Genomic DNA, 23,218 nt, shown 5'->3' on the forward strand with positions numbered 1-23,218 from the left:
GAGGGGGAGAAGACAGAGAGTGGTAATCAATGGACACTGCTCATCGTGGACTAATGTTATTAGTGGAGTCCCTCAGGGTTCAGTATTGGGGCCTTTATTGTTTTCTGTATTTATAAATGATATTGATGAGTATATCAGGCTTAATGTCCAAGTTTGCAGACGATACGAAGGTTGGCAGGGTTGTCAAGGACACTACTGACACTATGCTGCTGCAACAGGATTTGGAAAGGTTGAGCAGATGGGCTTCGAGGTGGCAAATGAAGTTTAACATTGACAAATGTAAAGTACTACATATGGGAAACAGCAACCCCAGAGCAACGTATCAACTCTGTGGTACTACACTGACAGTGGTAGAGAATGAAAGGGACCTGGGGGTGGTGGTGCAGGCAGATATGAAGTTCTCTGAGCAGTGCAGACGAGCTGCAAGAGTAGCTCATGGTGTATTGTCAATGATATATAGGAATTTTTCTAGCAGGGATAAGGAGGTGATTATTCCCTTGTATAAGGCAATGGTCAGGCCACACCTAGAGTACTGTATACAGGCCTGGAGGCCTCATTTCAGGAAGGATGTAGAGCTGCTGGAACGAGTACAGAGAAGGGCAACTAGATTGGTGAATGGGACAAAGGGGTTCTCTTACGAAGAAAGGCTTAAGTTTTGCAAATTACAGTGTCTGGAAACTAGGCACCAGCGGGGTGATCTGATAGAGGTGTACAAAGCCTTGAATGGTTTGAGCACGCTCAATGCTGATGGGATTCTTCCTCTAGCTCAGAAAAATCACCTGAGAGGGCATAAATTCAAATTGAGGAAAGACAGATGTAGGATAGATGTGCGGAAATTTGCCTTTAGCCAGCGGGTGGTTGGTGGGTGGAACAGACTTCCATCCCTTGTCGTGGAAGTTGATAGCCTAAATAAGTTTAAGGCTCAGCTGGACAGGTATTTCGAACGAACAGAGGGGTGAAGTGGAAGTGGTTCTTTTTATTTATTTATGTTACTTTTTTTTTTTTTTTTTTTTTTTTTTGGTTGATGCTGCATAAGCTTGCTTTCTTGCATCAAAGGCCTCTACTAATGCTAATGCTAATGCTAATGCTATCCCATTGATGCTTATCACTGAATAGTTTTCAACTGGGCATCGTTTCAGGATCTTAAAAAATGGCGAAAAGCTTGAAAGGACTTGATATATTCGGAAAAAAGAATGCCATTTTCTGCTTTTGCTGCAAATTGTTTTGTCATGCAAATATTCTCCTGAAAACTACTGGGTTCCATTCTTGGCGTCATTCACAAGTTGATTTAAGCTCACATGAAAACTATCAAAACCATAAAATATGCAAGCAACAGTGGAAGGAATTAGAGCTCCAGTTAAAATACAATAAAATTATGGATGTTGTAAATTAAAATTTGATAGAGAAATAAAAAAAAAAAAAAAAAAAATACTGGAGAATGATTTTGGAACAAGTAATTGAAATAATTAAATTTTTAGTTTCACAAAATTTGGCACTGAGAGAAAGCAATGAAAAATTATTTGAACCAAATATTGGAAATTTTTTTGAGACAAATAAAGTACAAGCAAGAAGTTTACAAGAAATTAGAAGAGTTTTTTTATGTTTCATGTGTTGAGCATAATTTAAATTTAGTTGTAACTGATGTAGCACATTCTTCAACAACAGCAGAATTATTTTTTGGAACATTACAAAGATTATACACGATTTGTGCTGCTTTGCCAAGTAGATGGGATATTTTAAAAAGCACGTAAAATTATTGTGAAATCTCTACCAGAAACAAGATCGAAGGAAAGATAAAAGCTGTTGAAGCAGTACAATATCAGTTATGGGGTATTAAAACAGCATTAAATGAAACCAAGGAAAGGGCCAAAGGAAAAGATGCAAATTGCAGTCTGAAATACAAGGTTTGTTAACAGAAATTACTTCTTTTAAATTTACTAAGTGTAGTTATTTGGTATGAAATATTGAGTATTATAAAGTAATAAAGCCATGCAAAGTAGTACAATTGATATGAACACTGAAATTATATTGATAGAAGGTGCTCTTAGTCAACTATATGAATTTGGATGTTGTTGTTTGTTTTTGGTTTTTAGGAGCATTAGCAACTAAGGCCATATTGCTCCGGGGATATGCAGCGGTCATTCCCTGACCTTTCTGCATCCTCCGTATTTGGTGGTCATGGGCTCGAACCTCGGTCTAATCAAGAAGCGTGTGCTAAGCACTGCTACTCCTGCCCACCTGGCTACGGAGGCGCCATGAATTTGGAACATCAGGATTTAAATTGTGTATGGATAAAGCAACAGGCATTGCAACTGAGTTGGAAGTACTGTCAGTGTTACCAGAAGTGCGAGTTTCTAGAAAAAAGTATGAGTTTACCTATGAAACTTCATCAAATGAATGCTCTATGGCCAAATCAATGGCCAAAGCACTGAATGTAACCAGATTTTCAGCATTAATGCATGAAAGACAACTCATCTTCACTATAAAAATGATTGCAGGGGGGGGGGGGAATCTCAGCGGCCAACATGTGGGACATCATGTGTTGGCAGATCCCCCAACCAGCTTTCCACTCCACTCCCAAGCTTCTTGCTCTTCCTTCAATGCTAGAGCTTAAATATTGCTTCCTTCCTTATCAAAAGCTCCATCTAGCCCAATCCTTGGATGCTGACAGTGTAAAATCGTAAGAAGTATAGACATCGCATCCTAGATCTACACATGTATTCCACAACCATCGAATGATGTGAGATTGCTCTGGCTAGCCAAGAATTTGAAAGAAAGCCGAACTCAAGAAAACCATCCTGTGTTATTTTAATTTATTGTATTAATTTTTAATCTGATGTATTATTATTTTATTATTTTTAATTTGATTTATTATTATTATTTAATTTTATCAATTTTAAGTTAATATAATTCTGCATTACGTATTCATACATAATTTTTCTTTAATTTAATCACATTAAAGCTATTGTACATATCCAGTATTACATTTCCTGTAAGATGATATATCTGTCACTTGTTAACCTCTGGCTTAGTGCCATGAAGGATTTTGTAAAGTCAGGGTGCCTGCATGTACCTTTGCACCTTACAATAAAGATCTTATTTAATTATAAAACAAATGAAATATTTTAGTGTGGCACTGAATGACAGTACTAATGTAAATGACACAGCCCCACTCCTCAACTTCATACGTGGAATTAATGATAATTCTGTACTTGTTGGAGACTTAGCAGATCTATAGAGTATGCACGGAACAACTACAACTGAAAATCTTTTTGAAAATTTTTGCCGGTCTACTGAAAGTTAGAATTAAATATTAAAAACCTGGTGGGAGTTACAACTGATTGGGTAAAAAATATAATTAGTAGAAACATTAGGTTTATGGGTAGAATAACCAAGAAAATGATAGATATCAGAGCTGAACCCTCAAATTAGAATTCACTGCATTGTGCACCAAGAAGTTCTCTGTGGGAAAGTATTGGATCTCCAACACGTTATGAATGTGGTTATTTCAACTATAAATTTTATAAGATCATATGGCCTTAATCATTCTATGTTTTGGCAGTTTCTTTCAAAAATTAAAGTGGAATACGAAGATGTAATTTTACATAGTGGAGTGAGATGGCTTAGTCATGGCAAAACGTTATATCATTTCTTTAAACTGAGTCATGAAATTGATATTTTTATGACAGAAAAAGGAAAACCAATAAAACAACTATCAAATATTAAGTGGCTGTTTGATCTTGTAATTCTTACAGACATTTCTAGTCATTTAAATGCTCTTAATTTAAAACTACAAGGGAAAAGAAAATTGGTCTCTGATTTGTATGGTAACATCAAATCATTTCAGAATAAGTTATTTAAATCCCAAATTGGGCAAGACTATTTAGTTCACTTTGAATGTTGTACTGAGCTAAAAGAGAAAAACATATTTCCAAATAATCGTTGCCTCTCGTTATTACAATTACATTTTGATGAGTTTGAAAGTCGATCTTGCTGATATAAGATCCCATGAAAAAGATGTGAGCTTGTTTGAGAATCCATCTACTGCTATGGCTGAAAACTACAATACTTGCAACTTGAAATTATTGATCTTCAAACCAAAACATGGTTCAAAAATAAGTATATGGACTGTGAAAATAAACTACTTTAATTCTACAAGGCTCTCCGCTAATAAAAGAAAATGCCATGAAAATGGCTACTTTGTTTGGATCCATGTATGTTTGTGAGCAAATTTTTTTCATGCATGAAATCAAATAAATATTTAAACAGAAACAATAACAGATGAGCATCTTTATTCCATATTGTGAATTGGTGTCACAAATTTTTAACCAAATTTTGAACAATTATCTAAAAATATCCAGCCTCAATCATCTCATTAAATGTTATTATGTATTGAACTTAATAAAATTTTTGAATATTTTCAATGTTAGGTGTTTCATTATATTATTTATTCACCTTAATATTGAAAAACAGTGATCCTTTTCAGCTTGTAAATTTTCTAAAGTAAGCATTTAAAAGGAAAAGTAAGGTATTAAAAAAAAATATATATATTAAAAAAAAAAGACAAACGTAAAGTATTTAAAAAAAAACAAAACAAAAGTAACTCATATTTTTATAATTTTAATAAAATCTAAAAAATAAATCATTGACATAGATCTGTTGCACATAAAAGTGTTGGGAATTTGCATTTTTTATATATAGCCTGAAAATAAAAAACAGTAACATGAAAATAAAAACTTCCCTTTACATATAACAAGATATGGAAAATGTAACATATTAATTTTTCTTGAATCACTCGGTGCAGCTCGCGAAACAAATCTAATTTTGAATGTTACGTTGTCCCTGTACGGGAAAGGATTGGCCACCACTGGTTTAAGTAATGGATAGGAGTTTAAGGTGGAATAACAGAATAAAAGATTTCAACTTCAAAAGAGTAGTTTCACTGACACAATCTGAAGAAGCATTAGGATCATTAGATATAAAGCAGTTGTTTAACCAAAGAAGAGAGAGGAATAGAAATCATATCGATCACGCCATACATGACATCAAGAATTAATCGTAGAGGTGGTGGGACAGCAATAATTTTAAAATCCAATATTAAAGCTTTGAACACATACAATTCTAATACCTTCAACTTTGAGGGAATTTCCCTACTTATTTAAGTCAAGGATTCTCTGCTTCAAATTCATAATATTTATATTCTGCCTGGACCTACTGATGACATCATTAATGAAGTAATAACCTGGATCACTACTGTTCTTAAGCCTCAAACTAATATCATTATAATGGGCGACTTTAACCTTCCCCTGCCCAAATATAATTTACAAATGAAGCTGCTGTCTGACTCACTACTGTTCTTAAGCCTCAAACTAATATCATTATAATGGGCGACTTTAACCTTCCCCTGCCCAAATATAATTTACAAATGAAGCTGCTGTCTGACTCATTTTTAGTTCTAGGAGCTAAAAAAAATCAATGGCCCTGTTACAAGAGGTTATCAAGTGCTTGATCTTGTATACTCTCTAATTTTCCACTACAAAAAAAATTAGAAGAAACTTTACATTTAAAGCTGACCACAAAAGTATAGAACTGCAAGCAACAATTTGCTGAGGGAATCCTCATCCTCCCCCTCTGGTAATCACTAAAAGAATATCATCGATTAAATTCCTTTAGAAAGAAAAGTTTTTGCAGCTCTTAAAATACTACCCATGGGATTCTCTTAAAAATATTCCTATACAGTATGTCACCTTTCTTCTTATAAAATGGCTGAATCAACTGAAAACAGAGTCAGCATCCAAACTTGTTAGAATATCTTCTCACTCCAAACCTTGGTTTGAATCCCACCTGAAACCATACTTTAAAAGTAAGCAAAAATATCACAGACAGTGGAAGAAACACGGCACTTCATCAGCACACATAAAATATAAAAAGAGCAGAGCATTGTTTCAACTTAAAAAAATTCAGTCATACAAAAATTATGTTATGTCAATGCTAAAGCACAATAAAAGAGCACTTTCTACAAAAACAACAGCTACCTTACAGTATGATCTAGTTTTTGAATAGATAAGATGCAATATGGAAACAAGCAATTCTGACATTTGAACTGAAGGTATACAAAACAGATTTTGTAGCATTTAATTCTTATGAACAAGCAGACAACGTGCAACATGATGTGTCTCCGGATCAAGCCTTGCTAATTAACCAACTTGTGAACAAGAATACAGTTCAGCATGCAGTTAACCAATTATGCCCTGATAGTAGTGAAGGTCTTGCGGCATCCCTGGTTTTATTATTAGATTGTCCAGCACATACATCATTGATTCGTTAGTGCATATCATTTCCAGGTGCATTTCCCAGCCATTCCTTCCAAGACAATGGAAAACTTTCAGGATTATGCTGATTCCTAAAAAAGGCTTGCAGAAATAACCATCCCGGCAATTGACCAATTGCTGTTTCATCAATAATTACTAAAATTATTGAAAAAACATGCTACCATATCTTCAACATGCAATCTTCACTAATGCACCAGTCAATATGCATTTTGGTCCTAGAGGGTGCTCCACAACAAGAAGCCTAGCTGATACCATTGTACACATCCAAACTGTGTTTCAAGATAAGGCACAATGCGATGTATTCTATTTTGACAGCAAAGGTGCTTTCGACAACCCAGATCTCAAAAAAGCTTTTGAAATACTAAAAAATCACTTTCTTGTTGACAAAATGATTATTTCCTATCTTCAATACAGCCTAAATCACAGACTTCTCCTCTTCCCCACTAGTACTGACAATATTCTCATCACAACCTCAACAGGCATTCCTCAAGGAGCTGTTCTCTCCAGTACTATATTTTCAGCATCTCTTCAACCACTTCTACAAGAAAACCCAAATCTACTGGCATATGCCGATGATTTAAAGTTATTTATAATCTCCAAAGCCATTGATGATATTCGAAAGTTATCAATGATGCAAATTCACAGACTTGTGAATTCATCAAGTATCTGAAAGATCTCAATCTGACTATAAATGCAAGCAAATCTGCTCAAATTACTTATTCCCTTCAGAAACAACCCAACAACATAGAAATAAAAATTGCACATGTCCCAATCCCAAATGTTTATGCTCACAAATACCTTGGAGTTGTTTTTGATAAAAATCTCTCCTTTAATGCCCACTATTTATATGTTGCTCAAAAAATTCAAAAAGCAAAATGGTTAATCAAACAAGAAACAGCAGTGACCCAAGACAGAAAAACAATCATTAAACATGTTCAAAGATGTATCTTTCCCATTCTGTCCTATGCTTCCGAAATCTGGTCTGGTGCTGCTCAAGTAACCATCAAGAAATTCCTTGCCCTACAATATTGGGTTCTTAGATGGCTCAATAGTAAGCTTCGTTTTCCCCATACAATATCCAGGCAACAGCTTTACGAAAACCTAAAAACAAAGCCTCTGCAACGGATGATCAATGAGTCTGGAGTCATGCTTCTTGCAAAGTTAATCACTTCTGCATGCGATTCATCAAACTTAGCCAATATAATAGCTGCCTCCAACAGGGAAAATTCAAGAAACCAGCAATTCAAATCCAACCTCTCCAGGCTCAAACAAATGGACAGAATGTTCCCCAATGCATCCCTTCACCTCATAAATCATCACAACATTGATTGCAACAGGTTAATCAACTCTGAAGCCTACAGGAGTCAGATCCCCAATAAAATGAAGAAAAATAATCCATCCAACCCAGTAATTACAACTGAAAGCCAAATGTCCTGTTCTGCAAATTCTTTTTTAACTCATAACTATAATTCCTAGTCATTGTTAATGTCTATATGAAATCTGCTATGTACATACATTTGATTATTTTATGTTATTTCCTTTGTATTATTATCTGCCCCTAGCCATGTGCTGTGATGGGCTTGCTGTATTTGCAATAAATTAATATTTATTTATTTATTAAAATGGCTGATTTTACTGCATTTTCAGTTAATTTATTTCCTGCATTCAGAAAGCCAACAAGATATTTCTGCTATTCATGAGAATTAACATTTGAAACTGTTGTTTAGTATCTTCCAACACGATTAATTTCATGAGGGTTGTAACTTGGCACATTATGCAGTATACACTTTTCTTTTTTCATAAAAAAATAACAATAACCACCACTATCATAATTTATGATTTATCTCTGCTATCCAAATTAAATCATGAGTGGTAAGCAATTTGCAAGTGATGGATGCTCTCCATTCTACTTTCTTGCATACACGGGTAAAATTTATTTTAAAAATTTAAAAGAGGTTTGCTTCTGGATTTGGAAGCAATCCCCACCTTTTACATTATTTACACAATGTAGAAATTATATATTTTTTAAATGCATTTTTGATTTATACTTTTCAGCAATACAACTACTGCATTAAGAAAGGAATTACTATTCTTACCTTGGCAACTTCAAATCTTCATGATCGTTAGAGTAGGGAATGGTATTTCCTTCTGGTTGGGTATAATTGTAATACTGAGATGGACTAAGTACAATTGGAGGTAGATCTTCTATCTTTGGTGCAGTTAAAGCAACAGACATAGCAATGCTAACAAAAAATGCTGGCAACAGAATTTGAGAGAAAAGGCCTTTCCAATTACGCCTTGTGCAATGAAACCTTTTTAACATAATTCCAGCAAACTGCTGAACGAGGAGTAACTTTCCTGTTATTTTATAACTGCCACTTCCTCCTTCTATACCCAAGGATTTGTCTACAGAGCCTGAAAATAATAGTTTTTATGATAAACAAGAACATTCTTATATATGATGGTTAAAAGAAATTGAGATTTTTTAAACAAATAAGGAAACCTTCCATATTTTTCCATTACATTTTTCAAATATACTGGTACACATAATTTTATATTAAAATTTTATCTATTTTATTATTTTTAAATGTTTTAATCATTAAGTTTATTTCACTTAATTTATTCATCCACTTTTGTATAACTGCATTCCAATAAGTGCACCACTAGAATTTTTGGAAGTTTTCTTTTAACCAGTGAATTGTAAATCACTGGAATAAATTATCTCTGTGGATAATTGAGGCTGACATTTTGGGAAAATTCAAAGGTCAGCTGGAGCAGCATCTAAGTGATAAATGGAATACAACAAGCAGAGTTATTTATTTATTTTTTCTGGTGAAGCAAAACCTCAGCCTTCCTTGTACCACATGGCAATACTAATATTAATTTAGGAAAATTGGTTCTTCTAGATTACTCAAACATGTATAGTGCTCAAACACTTACATAAGTGAAAGAAACAGGGAAAAACATATATTACTTAATTCTTTGTTTATAAACAATTGAGCAATATATTTTTAAAAATTTATCTCACTAGTTAATTTGGAAAAAATGAACATTTTTATCTCCTGTTGTATTAATTATAACAAATCTAAGACAGAAATTTTTTGACTGAGCAAACACAAAATTAATGGTATAAAATATGAAGTTATATGATATCTAATACTACAATATGCAATAATTTATCGCTGAGGCAACCAGTTCTATTATCTGTATCATAGCAAACAGAAACGGAGGAGTTTGAATGATATTTCAAAGCAACAAAACTAAATAATATGTTACCAGCTGTATGTCCTGAGGGTAGTTTCTTATTAAAACCAAGACATTAATAAAATTAACATCTCAGTTTCTCAGTTCATATATCTTAAACATATATCCTAAACCTTTCATGAAACAACTTAGCCCATAACTACTTATTTAAATTTTATATTACAGCAGACTCTCGATTTACTGGGATCGGATTAACCACCAGAAATCATAAAATTCAAGTAATAAATATAAAGGTATAAACAGATGTTTTGCAAGCCGTAAATAAGCGATAAGTGGCATTATAAGTCGTCATTGGAAGATTAGTGTACCTATTATCTTGCAACCCCCACTGTCACACCCACCACTCAAAAAAAAAAGAGACCAAATGTTTAGTTTGTTTTAGTGTGTTGCATCGATTGTTGTGTTCCATCGCACCCCAAAAAGACAATTTGTTTCGTTATTTATGTCAGGGATGTCAGAATTTTTTTTTATAGTAAAATTTTTTTTTGTTTTTGAAATCGCAAAAATGATGGGTAAACGCAAAAGAGTTGTTGCGCTTCCAGTTAAACAAAACTTGAAATTATTCAAAAGTTTGAAAACAGTGGATCTGCTAAATCTCTAATGAACCATTATAATGTTGGTGACCAACATCGTAAAAAATATAGGAAAGCTATACACTTAAAATCGACATCGCAAAAAAATAAAGGGAAGCATCGTATTGAACATGTGATAGTGCATGGCAAGTTTTTTCAATTTTTATCTATTGCCATATTTTTTTACATAGGTTGCTGAACATTTTTCGATACAGTAAGTCTCTGACTTACGCAACTACGGATTTATGTAAAAAAAATTTTCGCTCAATTTTTTTTTTTTTTAAGGATTGTAAAATTTAAAACAAACAAAATAAATAAAATAAGCAATCAATAACGATGATCATGGCATGCACAAATTGCACAAGTGATACAAAGTAATAAGCAAAAAAACAGAAAAGAAGAGAAGATTCTTACAATTTATTTATGGTTTTTTTTTATTTTTTATATGACTGAAGATTTCAGTGAAGGAGACACACATTTCACCATAACGTAAAAACCCACAGAATTCCAGCTATCGGTATTTTTGCAAATGCAATAAGATCGAGTTCACTACCCGTTTATAATTAAATGCACGAACAGAAAAGCCCAATAATACGGAAAGTGCAAATTGATTTTATTGTTTTATGGTAGTGACCTCCAGAAATGTGCTTTAGCAAAATGTGAGCTTGTGTGGGGTGATAATAGTGAGTTTTCGCCTTAACCATGTTTACAGAAAATTTCATTTTGACCATTATCATGATGCTGACTAAGAGAATAAGTGACATATATTTATTATATTTTCCTGCCTATAAGGTGCACTTTTTTAGCTTGAAAAATGGACCTAATATTCCCCCACATCTTTTGGTTGGAAGGTATACTAGATGCATGCAGTGATGTCTTTATCTCTAGCCATTTCTAGAGACAGTACAGCCAAAGCATCTAGGTGACTTCTAGGAAAAATAAGTTAGCTCTTTTATTGCAGAACAGTTCAGATAACATACAAATTTGTATAACAGAGACAACAAAAAAGATGGTTGCTGTAATAAACATGGAGTTATCTGTAATTCCAGCAAGCCACTAACCAACTGCAGCCACTGGACATTTCAATTAATAAACCCTTTTAAAGCAGGGGTTCTCAAACTTTGTAATATGACAATCCCTCATAAAATGATAAATGAATTTGTTCACTCCTGCCTTCATGAATAAAATTAACTATTTCATTTGAGTTCAAGTTGGGCGAGATATAAATATACTACTTAATTTTTAATAATTAAATTTTGTTTTATGTATCAAATAAAACAATGACAGAACCTAACATCTTTATAAAATAAAATTTTAAATATTTGCCCCCCTCTCAAGTTGCTTATTGCTTATGACGCCCTCCAAGGCTAAATGGGTTGAGGTACCAAATCATGATTTGACATCAACGGGACAAAAAAAAAAAAAAAAAAAATTACCAACCATATTTTCCAGATGTGAAAATGGGTGAATAATTAGTGGAAGTTAGTGAAACATGCATCAAATGTGGAATCAGCAACATGCTTCATGGCCCTGAAGGTGACACCATTTCCACTTACTGAACAAAATGTCAAATTAAAGCTTCACTTTGCCTTGACATTTTGTTTAGTAAGAGAAACTCTGAATTTGTGTTTCAAATATATGCAATAAAATATTTTCTTTCCCCCAAATTTTCCTTCTAAAATGTGGATAAAACTTATGCCTAGTGCATCTTATCCAGAAATACAGTAATTATCAGTTTCTGAATATTTATTACCCCCTTCTTGTTTTACTGGTGAATACATATTTTTTTTTTTTTCAGCAGAGAAAGCCTTTGAGCAGTTGACACCTAAACTAAGTTTTACTGCAGAATGTATCTAGTAACATTATGCAATTTATTAGTATTTTTGATACCTTAGATAGAATAAAAAAATGAACACCTAAAGTTTACTATCTGTAAATATGATACAAATAGTACCCTCTATGCATTCACATATACAGGTTTTCACAAATAAACAAAGGCAAAATTTTAGTAATTACTCATCACAGTCTATTATATATTATCAAAACTATTTGAAGATCTTGAAGAAAGTATATAACTGAATAGTCACTTTTGTTAAAAAGTTGTAAAATTCAGCCATTCACTATTGTAATATTGCAGTAACCTTCAAGAATATTATCATTATTAGTAGCAGTGGTAGCAAATGATAAAATGAAGCAAGCTTGCATAGAATCTCAAAAAAAAAAAAAAAAAAAACACTACCTACCTCATCTGCTGATCCCCCTCTAATAATATGTCTAATTCTTCCTTAAATTTATTCAAACTACCTACTTTCACAACACCAGATGGTAGCTTTTTTCAACAATCACTCTGTGGCTAAAAGCAAATTTTGGCACATCTATCCTGCAGCCATCCTTTTTCAATTCATATCCCCTTAGCTTTGTTTTTTTTTTTTTTTTTTTTTTTTTTTGATTTGGTAGTTGTTGGCGCATCGGCTTCTGTGGCCATATTGCACCTCCCAAGGTTTTTGCAGTACTTTGATCCAAGCCCAAGGCGGGAATCGAACCCGCGACCTTTGGGTTGCCAGGCAGGTACTTTACCCACTCGGCTAGCCCGGTCGGCCAGCTTTGTTGTCTGAGAAAGCAGAAGAATACCACCATCATTAGGTTTACTCAACCCAATCAAAGCCTTAAACATTTCAATCAGGTCTCCTCACAAGTACCCAGTTTCCAAATGCAGCAATTTGCAGACCAAGATGTATATGTGCCCACACTTGCAAAAGGGTTAAAGGTAGGGAAGATTTCAATGATGATGCACAAAATAAATGTCCAAAAACTCACAAGACCAATGAAATTATTCAAAGGGCAAAAATACAGAAAACAGATAATTTTAGTCCTTAGCTGCTGAAGGCATTCATCTTCATTCTAAGGACCAAGCCCTCTCACCACAGAAGTCTTTTTTCTCCACTCAACCTGAATTTGGGCTTTTTATTTTGCTTCTCTGTAGTTCATTCCTGAGAGTCGGAGCAAGTCATCAAGTGGTGTGATTCTTGGTTGTGCTCTGCTTCTTTTCCTTTCAAGCTGTCCTAGTATGTTTACTATCCAATCACAATCATTGTGTCTCCAGAGATGTCCTAGGAACCGCATCTTCCTCTTTATTATGGTTTTCTTGATTGTCCTTTGTTCCTCAGCTACTCTGAGGACTTCTTCATTTATCTTTTTGTCTCTTCAGTTGATTTTCTTCATGTTCTCAGCAAAACATCTCAAATTCTCCTCCAGCCTGTTGCTGTTATTGACACATTTCATATCCATACAGCAGTATATTCTGTAAGGTTTTCACGAATCTCTTCCTCTTTTCTTTATTTATCTTGCTTGCAAAAATGATTTCCTTTTCCTAGGTGCTTCTTTCGCTATAGCAATTCTCCTTTTTATTTATAAATGGCTTTTGCCATCCTCTTGTATGTTGCTTCCAAGATATACAAATGAACTTACTTGTTCAATTTCCTTCTTATCTATTTCTATCTTGTCTGTTTTTCTTTGACTTTATTTTCTGGCAACCATTATTCTTGTCTTTTTTGTGTTAATTTTGAACTCTTATTCTAAGAAAACTTCTTCCATTACTTCTATTGTGTTTTTCAATTCTTCTTCACTTTTCACTAGTGCTGCTATATTATCTGCAAAATGTATGAATTGCACCTGTACTCCTATGTTTCCTTTTTCCCTTTCCTTTGGGTTTACACTTCACTTTCTCTAGAGCACCCTCCATGTACAAGTTAAATAGTAATGGTGATAATGCACACCCCTGCCTAACTCCTTTTCTTATCTTGGCTATTACTTCATTATTTTGAAATTCAATTTTTGTTGTTTGATTTTCATATAATTTTTCCATGGCTCGCCAATCTCTCCAATCAAACTGGGCCTTCTTCATGACTCTGAAAAGCTTCTCCCAGAGAACACTGTCAAATGCTTTTTCTAGATCAATTAAAGCTATTTATGATTATTCTTCTATCTACATTTTACTGAAGATATTAAATTTAGCTTTTAGCTAAAGAATTCTACATTCAGATGAATTTTAAATGGACACTGAAACATGAGGGTAGAGTCTGTCAAGAACAAGCTGGTTCCATGAATTTTTATTCAAGGGAAAAAAAAAAAAAATCAACATTGCAATTAGTGACTTGCTGACACTGTTTCAGCAGGGAAAAAAAATGCCAGTCGTCAACATAAATCTCTTCAGACTGAAATATGTATGTCAAAATCAAAAGTGAAAACAGTGCTGTTTTGTTTCTTTTACTGTCAATGGTATTTTCATTGAGGAAAAACTTTTTTAGTTTCATTTTATATTCTAGTACAACCACCCAGCAGCAAATATCTGTTTATGTTTAATTTTTTACATTTTTCATTTTACAACTTTTCATTTTTTTATGGTAGCCAATAGGGCAGAACTCAATTAACAATGGGCTGCATCAATTTTTGTGCTTTCAATATGAATACTTGTGGTGACATATGCTAACTGAGGACTACAACCTCTTTTCAACCCTTATGTAAATTCAACAATGGTTAAGGAATTCTGTTCAATGCAAAAGAACAGCTCTACTCACTTGAATGAATTCTTCGCCATGATACAGTGCATACAACAGACTTCTTTTGAGATATTTTGGGTTGAGTAAAACAGTGATTGCAGAACTTATCTGCCATATTTACCACTGATGGCAACACTGGTTAAAGCATGACAATTACTACTTTAAAGGGCAACATTCATTGATGTGTACTAGTAAAAGTGTAATTATAATTTTATTTATAAAATTAAGCTCATTACTTTATGATCACACCTCAAAAATTTGGATGTTGCTGACTATAAAATTGAATTTTTTAATCATAGCTAAAATGCACGAACAAACTGAAAAAAAAAGGAAACTAATAAAAATCAGCTTACTCTCTTCAACCAATGCACTGGGCAACTGATGGTAATCAGCTCTCCCATCATCTGCCTGCTTCTTTTTTTTACCATTAGACATCCCTTCAGTTGTTGCTGCCACTCCATTACAGCGATGGTGAGCATGATTTACTTCTGTTAACTGCACTGTATCTTCCTGATGAGGACCAAGTTTAGTTAAACCATTTGCAGTTTTTGTCTTCTTTGGTGATTTTTCGGTTTGAGATGTTGGGGCAACTGTAGATTATAAAAAAAATTAATGCATTAATGCATTGAATAATACTTCTTATGAATGCAAAAGAAATATTAATTATATAGAAAAGAATAATTTACAATGGATACAATACAGGTAGTAAACTTCAGATATCTTCTGATGTGAAAAAAGGAGCTAAAGATGGAAAATATATAAAAGAATTGGTTAGTAATTTACACTATCAATCTTCACTTTGAGGATAAAGCGATTTTAATAATCTCCACTTTGAGGATAAAATGATTTTAATAAAGCATAATGACATAATTTTATATGTGAAATGGGATGCTGCCAAGATATAATTAATTTATCCACAGGCAATAAAAAAATAATAAGGCCATACTAACACCAGACTTAACTAATCATCATATCCTCAATGTCAGTCAGTACAAAGAAATTGGTGCTAGTGTTTGATAATAAATTTCTTTTCCAAAATTATGTTAACTATTTACTCCCAAAAGTTAATAAAATATTTTTCTTTTCATATCAAAGACCCTAAAATTATAGTGAAATACTTATGGTTACACATTCATCCATTCCAAATGTATACATCAAACTTTATGTGTGGAACCACTGGTGTATAAGAATAAGAGCATACTCAAAATTTGTTTATGAGTTAGATCAGAATGTACATGGTATGTGTCGGCAAATCTGCCCAAGCACAATAGGAGAGCTATATGCTGAAAGCCATCAACTCAAGGCTTGAGGGACCCTACAGAGCTTTCAGAGATCTTTCTTTATTTTTTTTAAATCAGCATCATCTTGCAGCAGTGGGTACAAGAAATCTATGAAGCTGCTAACTGGATGGGGGGACAGTAATACAGTTATGTTTGCCAACATCTTAAGAGTTCTTTTATGAGGCCACATAGGCCACAAAAGTTTTGATATTTAAAAAAAAAAAAAAAAAAAGTGCTGCTGCTGCGTAATGCTAGCACAAAGAGCTTCAATAACTTTAAAGGAAATGGCAAAACAGTAAATAATACAAAAAGAACACTTAGTCTGAATCATATCTACAGCGTTGTTCTAACTTCTCTGAAACTGTCACAGACACTGCTGTATTCTGGTAGCAGTGGTTTTAACTCCGGTTAGGCCAACTAATGCTAACATAATAGGGTTAAATGAAACTTAAGCAACCTGGAAATAGGGGATGATGAGTTTCACTATGATGTACAAAATATATTTAGGAAAGATAGGCAAGGTTAGAGGGGTCATACTTCATTGAAATCAGACTGAACACAATAAAATCATCCCCAGAATCTGTATGGTGTGAGGTAGTCTGCAGTAAATGGGAGCACAATGCAGACCATAAGACTGTTAAGAGAATTTCTTATTGTTAATAAGAATTTCTATATGAAGATGGAATTGGTGAGTAAGTATAATGGTGATTTCAATTTGCTCCTTATTGATTGGAGCAAATTTGATTTCAATTTGCTCCTTATTGATTGGCGCAAATTTGATTTCAATTTGCTGCTTATTGATTGATAAAAGAGCTTACAGTATATGAATTCCTATTGTGGAGTGAATCCCAGTTGAATGTTGTTGTTGTTGTGGTGTTTTCTGGCGCAAGAGCTACTTAGGCCATATTGCGCCTCCCAGTTGAATGACGAGAGAGAAAGAGTCAGTTGTTAAATGTAACAGTTTTAATTTCAGGAAAGAGGGCCAACTATAACAGTTGAAGGCTCTATAATATGATCTCTATCAACTCAACAGATGTCACAGTGAATGAAGGTGAATACAGAAAAGTACAGAATACTTTTAAAGCAGTAGTCATAGAAACCACAAATGAATTTATACTATTACGAAAAGCACAAAGAGGATTCTAAGACAAATAAGTAAGGAGTTGGCTGGTTTAACAGAGCAGAAAAAGATAGTACTGAATAGTTATAGAGCCATGAAGAGTAGCAAAGCCTACAGCAGCTAAGTTCATCTGTAATAGTATTACAAAAACAGACAGGCTGGCAAAAGCTAATTATGAAAAACTGGCTAAGAGAGCAAATATAGGATACCACAGCAAAGAATGGGATCAAAGAGTTTTTACATTGAAGACCTATTTACATTTAGAGAAGATTCATTTGGATTGGAGAAATGCTAATGTATAATCAATCTAAAAAGGAAGTTCTAGTTTATGTTGTTGCCCCTTTACTCCTAAGTAAAGGGGCAACGACAGAAACTAGAACTTCCTTTTTAGATTGATTATACATTAGCATTTCTCCAATCCAAATGAATCTTCCCTAAATGTAAATAAAGGTCAGTATGACTTCAATGGTAGGAGAAAATCATGGAGGCAATAATTATGAAAGAAATACAGGGATACTGAGATAGAAATATATATTCTATAAAATACAAAGCACAGTTTAGTAAAGGTAAAATCTTGTTTAACTAATCTAGTTAGCTATTTTGACAGTGTCATTCAAAAGTTGGGTGTAGAAAATAATTAGCATTGTTTATTTGAACTCTAGCAAAGCATTTGGCTCAGTATCACAGAAAAGGTTACTACATAAGCTAGAACACATTGGGACCATGGATAAGAGATCTTTAACTGGATTATTGAAGAGATGGATACTCTTTGGATTTAGCTGGTGTTAGAAGGTGGGATCCCTTCAAAACTGGTGTATACAGAGTTTTCATAATTTAGAGATGTAAAGATTGGGAGGTAGATAAATGACCAGACCCAAGAATTGCTCTTTCAGATGACTTGGATATGCTTTGGAGATGGTTGGTTAACTGGCAGATTTGCATTAATGCTGGAAAATAGGAGAGAGTTTAGGTGGGTGGGCAGTTTACAATCTAGTAAGAAAATTTCTCTATACATACACTGGGAAAGGTGGCAAGGGGGAAGTCTATGGTGTCCTATTAATTATTTATTAAATATCTGCTTGTAGATGTTTAATAAATAATTAGTCATAATACCACTGTATAAGGCAATTATGAAATCGCACTTGGAATACTGTGGCTAGATATGGGGGAGGATATACACTTATGTACTTAACCTATTATTAGTTTTGATGATAATCACATCTAAAATGGTAGCTTGCTTTCCACCTCCAATTTAGTTTAAAACTAATTAATCTATGTTTTTATAAATGCCAAAAATTCTGTCAATTTAGTTTACCCCCACATTCCAACATTAAAAAAAAAAATACCAGCAGAGTAGACCCATAACGATAGTTTGAAGGGAATACAGTAAGTACCTTGCTGGATGAGTTCATGTTGTTCGGTTAATCTATGATATAAACTTTGTGGAAATATGCCATGTGTAAAAGGGTTTTGCTAAAAATAATGAAATAATCTGACAGAGATAGAAGTTTCTTCAGTGATTTCACCAACAGTTAATCTTTGGTCATTTCACACCAAGTTTGCACTTAGGACATGATTTCACATTGTCCATCTAGACAGTAGTTCACTTTCTAAAGATTCATACTCTTTGAAATGATTCTGCCAGTTGAAAACTTATGTATGGCCTATTTGAGAGTCTTCATATGCTGTTTTAAGGAGATCAAACATTTAACTTGGTTTTTCTGATTTTAAAGCAAAATTTAACATACATTGTCCAGCACACTCTGAAATTTTGAAATATGATGAGATGCGAAAACCGTGATCAGCTGGAAATATAAGACTGCCATAAGAGAGTGAAGAGATACATGGAGGTAAGGAATAACATGTCTAAACACATGTTTTATCACAGTGTGCTCTGTTGTTCTCAACCTTGAACAAAGAGCATAATCCATATACTTTTTGAACAGATCCTGCAGCTACTTTTAGTTTGTGTTTAGGGCTTCCCTGTTGGAAATTCAGAATTATTACGAAATAATTCTGATTATTATTTATTTCAGAATTATTATTTCATAATAATTCTGAAATAAATAATAATGTCCTACATGCAGAGGGAAGTATCAATTATCTATCAAAAGGAAGTGAATTATACACACACTTGTACCATGATGATAAAACTGATTCATTTTTAGCATTCAAACCTTGACCACTTGGTTACAGCTGCTAATAGAATATTTTCTTTATGTATTCACCAGATATGACATTATGTGACTTTGTTTCCAAGATGAAAAAAAAAAAAAAAAAAAAAACCCTGAAAGGATATTGATGACAATAATAAAAGAGTAATATGACAATTCAGCTTTCAGAAATTTCAAAACTGGCCTTCCATCAGATAGCAATAATATCTCATAAATTTTAATTATATATAATTTAATTTTAAAAAAAAGCTTGGAAGTGCTTCCCAAAAGGGAAGCACTTCCAAGCTTTTACGTGCATTGCCTGAGAGGAACATTACTTGAAGGGCCCTCTATACTGTAGTAGTCCAGAAACTTTTTGAACAGCCCTAATATAACTCAAGGTGGAAGAAGAAATGATTGATTGAAGTAAAAAAAATGTTCTTGTTTGTACTCCAGCAAGAACACTAAGTCAGAGGAGTTTACAATTAATTATTTTGACAATATATACAATCATTACATGTATTTAGCAGTCTTGTGGACATAAGCTATGGTCCATTCAACTGCTGTATAATACCCGGTGGAATTCCTTTGATGAAAGTAAGCCACATAAAAACCAACTTACATTGCTCAAACTTAACTGATACTGTTAAAAAGATCATTTCAGAAAAATTCAATATAAGAGGGCAGGCCTGAAGTAACATTAGCATTAGTAGAGGCATATGATGCAAGAAAGCAAGCTTATATAGAATCAGCCAAAAAAAAAAAAAAAAAACCCTTCCCGTTTCACCCATCCATTCACTCCAAAAGTTTGTCTAGTTCAACCTTGAATTTATTTAAGCTGTCAACTTCCACAATGACAGATGGAAGCTTGTTCCAGCAATCCACCACCCATTGGCTAAAGGCAAATTTCTGCACATCTATTCTACAACTGTCTTTCTCAATTTGAATTTATGCCCCCTCAGGTGTGGAATCTGAGCAAGAGGAAGAATCCCATCAGCACTGAGCTTGCTCAAACCATTCAAGGCCTTATACATCTCAATCAAATCACCTTGCAGGTGCCTAGTCTCCAGACACTGCAATTTCCAGAAGTTAAGCCTATCCTCGTAACAGCAACCCTTTGTTCCACTCATTAATCTTGTTGCCCTTCTCTGTACTCATTCTAGTAGCTCAACATCTTTCCTAAAATGAGCTCCAGTACTGTATGCAGTACTCAAAGTGTAGAGGCGTGACCATTGCCTTATACAATTATGCCTGTCCTGAGCACTGCCTGGAATACAGTACAATGAATGAAAATTTGAAATTTCAAAATGGCAGAAGGTTATCAAATTGTAGCAGGGTGCTTAATGATTTTGTAATAACTGAGAGCAAAGTGGAGGAGAAATTGTTGAAGTTAAACATAAGAAAGGCACCTGGGGTGGATGGGATCTATCCAGTTATATTAAAGGAGGCGGCAAAACAACTAAGCAAACCCTTAGCCATAATTATGAGAGCATCTTTGGACTCAGGGGAGGTCCCCAAGGACTGGAGATGTGCAAATGTATCCCCAATTCACAAAGGGGGATCGAAGGGTGACACGAGTAATTACAGACCAGTTAGTTTAACTTCTGTTCCGGGTAAAATAATGGAGTCACTGGTTAAAGATGCATTGCAGGATCATCTAGACAAGACTGCAGCAATAATTCAGACATAGCATGGGTTTGTTAAGGGAAAGTCTTGTCTGACAAATTTGATAGGATATTATGATATTATGTCAAAACCTTTCAGGAAAGCTTTTGACACTGTTGCGTGGAAGACTATTGTACAAATTGGAGCAGAATGGTATTAAGGGTAAGTTGCTACAATGGATAAAAGGATGGTTGAGTGGGAGAAGACAAAGGGTGGTAATTAACGGGTGCTGCTCTTCGTGGACTAATGTTATTAGTGGAGTCCCACAGGGTTCTGTGTTGGGTCCTCTGTTGTTTTGTATATTTATCAATGATATTGATGAAGATATATCAGGCTTAGTGTCGAAGTTTGCAGATGATACAAAGGTTGGCAGGGTTGTTAATGACAGTAATGGCAGTGTGCTACTGCAACAGGATCTAGATAATTTGGGCAGATGGGCTAAGAAGTGGCCACTGAAGTTTAACCTTGACAAATGCAAAGTACTGCATATGGGTAGAAGTAACCCCAGAGAAACGTACCGACTGTGTGGTACTACACTTAAGGTGGTAGAAAATGAAAAAGACCTGGGAGTAATTGTGCAGTCAGATATGAAGTTTTCTGAGCAATGCAGACAGGCTGCCAGGGCAGGTCATGGAATTTTCATGAAAAAATTTTAATATTGCGAATAAAAAATAACATGAAATTTTTCTCATATCACAAATAACATAAAAACTATCACAAAACATTCCACAATATAAAAACAAATATTACATAAAAAACAAACTTTCTAGAAAAAGTAAACAAAACATCACAGATTACATGAAAAAAAAATTATTTCACAATTATTCAAGAAAAATTTATTCTAAAAATTGCCATATACAATTTACTTCTTTATTAATATTTGTTGTTGATCTTCTGCTTTGCTCAATAACTGAGCGTTGATTTGACGTAACAATCCGGATCAAAAATGGTTTCAAAGATATTTTTTCTGTAAAAGGTAATTTCACTCGATTTCAAAGATAAACTGTCTTCGACAAAATCTCTAAAATCATTAATTTTTATTTCATATTTTATCAGAAAACTTAAATTTCTTATTCAGTTTCACCGTCTTGCCACCGAGACAAAAGTTCTTTCACATACCACGATTTCGGGTAGTATATTTAAAATTTCTTTCAATGGTATAGTTATTTTCTTTATTTAATTTAAAATCACCCTGTTGCATTAATAACTTATCCTTTAAGGATAAAACAATGCATTTAATAACTTGTCACAAGGTGATTTTTTTACTTTCGATTTTGATTCCTTCAAATTCTTTCCACTTCAACATGCTCTCAATTTTAGCTTCATAATTTCCTTCAGAATTTTTCAAATTAGCAATAGCATTGATAGTTCGAATAATTAATTTATATGTTTTTACCATTGTGATTCTGTAAAGCTTCTGAAAAGTAAGAGAGCTCTTGCAGATATTGATCACTAGTGCTAAATGGTTAAGAAATTCCAAATTTAAAAGTCGATTTAATAATCCCGAATATTTAACTTCAGATTCAAAATGTTCGCACAAAGCGGGATAATTCCTCCAACCCACAATTGCTGTCTGCAAGCTACATTGTGGACCGAACACATGACCAATCTTTATAGTTTCCACCTCAAGTTCTTTAGCAATCATCCTTAATTCGGGCTAGTTTTTTGGAGATTGGTAATATAGTTGGTGTTTTTTTTTTTTTTTTTTTTTTTTAATTATTGCCTGTATACCATTATATTTTAGAACATTTTCTACACAGTGAAAGATTCGACAAAGTTTCAAAGTCTGCCAGCATTTCATCTTCGTAAAGTTTATATAATATCTCAGTTGCCTCAACCCCCCCCACGTTGCTACTCTCATTAGTTCTTTGAATACAGTGCAAAAAAGTCGGAACCACATGGATATTCAGCTACTGTGACCATGTAAACGTAGACAGGAGACATTTTCTGGAAGGCAAGGATCACTCACTTGTCTGAAAAGCATATGGCTTCTTGTAGGAGTAAAGGGGAACCACAACACATGTTGACCAGAGGCTATAATCCATGGATAATCCATATGATCCATGTCGAGAATTTTCTTAATCCTCTGACAGGTTATGGAAAGCATATTGACTAGCACAACTTCTCGGTATGTGACTGCATAGGTTTTACGGACACCACTTACATTGTGAAACGGTAATCCCTTTCACCCTTAATTCGTGCTTTCTAATTACCTAAATTGCCTCAAGGCCAGAGGTGAGAACAATGCATACAAAGTTGTCTCTCCTAACCCG

The 23,218-nt window shown here is 33.9% G+C and overlaps 1 protein-coding gene across 1 annotated transcript in view; it reads right to left on the bottom strand.

Annotated features, from left to right (window-relative positions):
* The window catches only part of LOC150087777 (ATP-binding cassette sub-family A member 2-like), a 487,681-nt gene that overhangs the window by 139,190 nt on the left and 325,273 nt on the right, over window positions 1–23,218 (bottom strand). The window contains exons 29-30 of the mRNA XM_090369199.1: window positions 15,081–15,317; window positions 8,429–8,747 (exon numbers count right to left, since the gene is read on the bottom strand). Coding sequence (XP_090225325.1) covers window positions 8,429–8,747; window positions 15,081–15,317 — 556 coding nt within the window. The remainder of the gene's footprint in view (window positions 1–8,428; window positions 8,748–15,080; window positions 15,318–23,218) is intronic.

This window comes from Mastigoproctus giganteus, chromosome 3 (genome assembly GCF_048544385.1).
Source record: "Mastigoproctus giganteus isolate SK-2022 chromosome 3, ASM4854438v1, whole genome shotgun sequence".
Lineage (NCBI taxonomy): Eukaryota > Metazoa > Arthropoda > Arachnida > Uropygi > Thelyphonidae > Mastigoproctus > Mastigoproctus giganteus.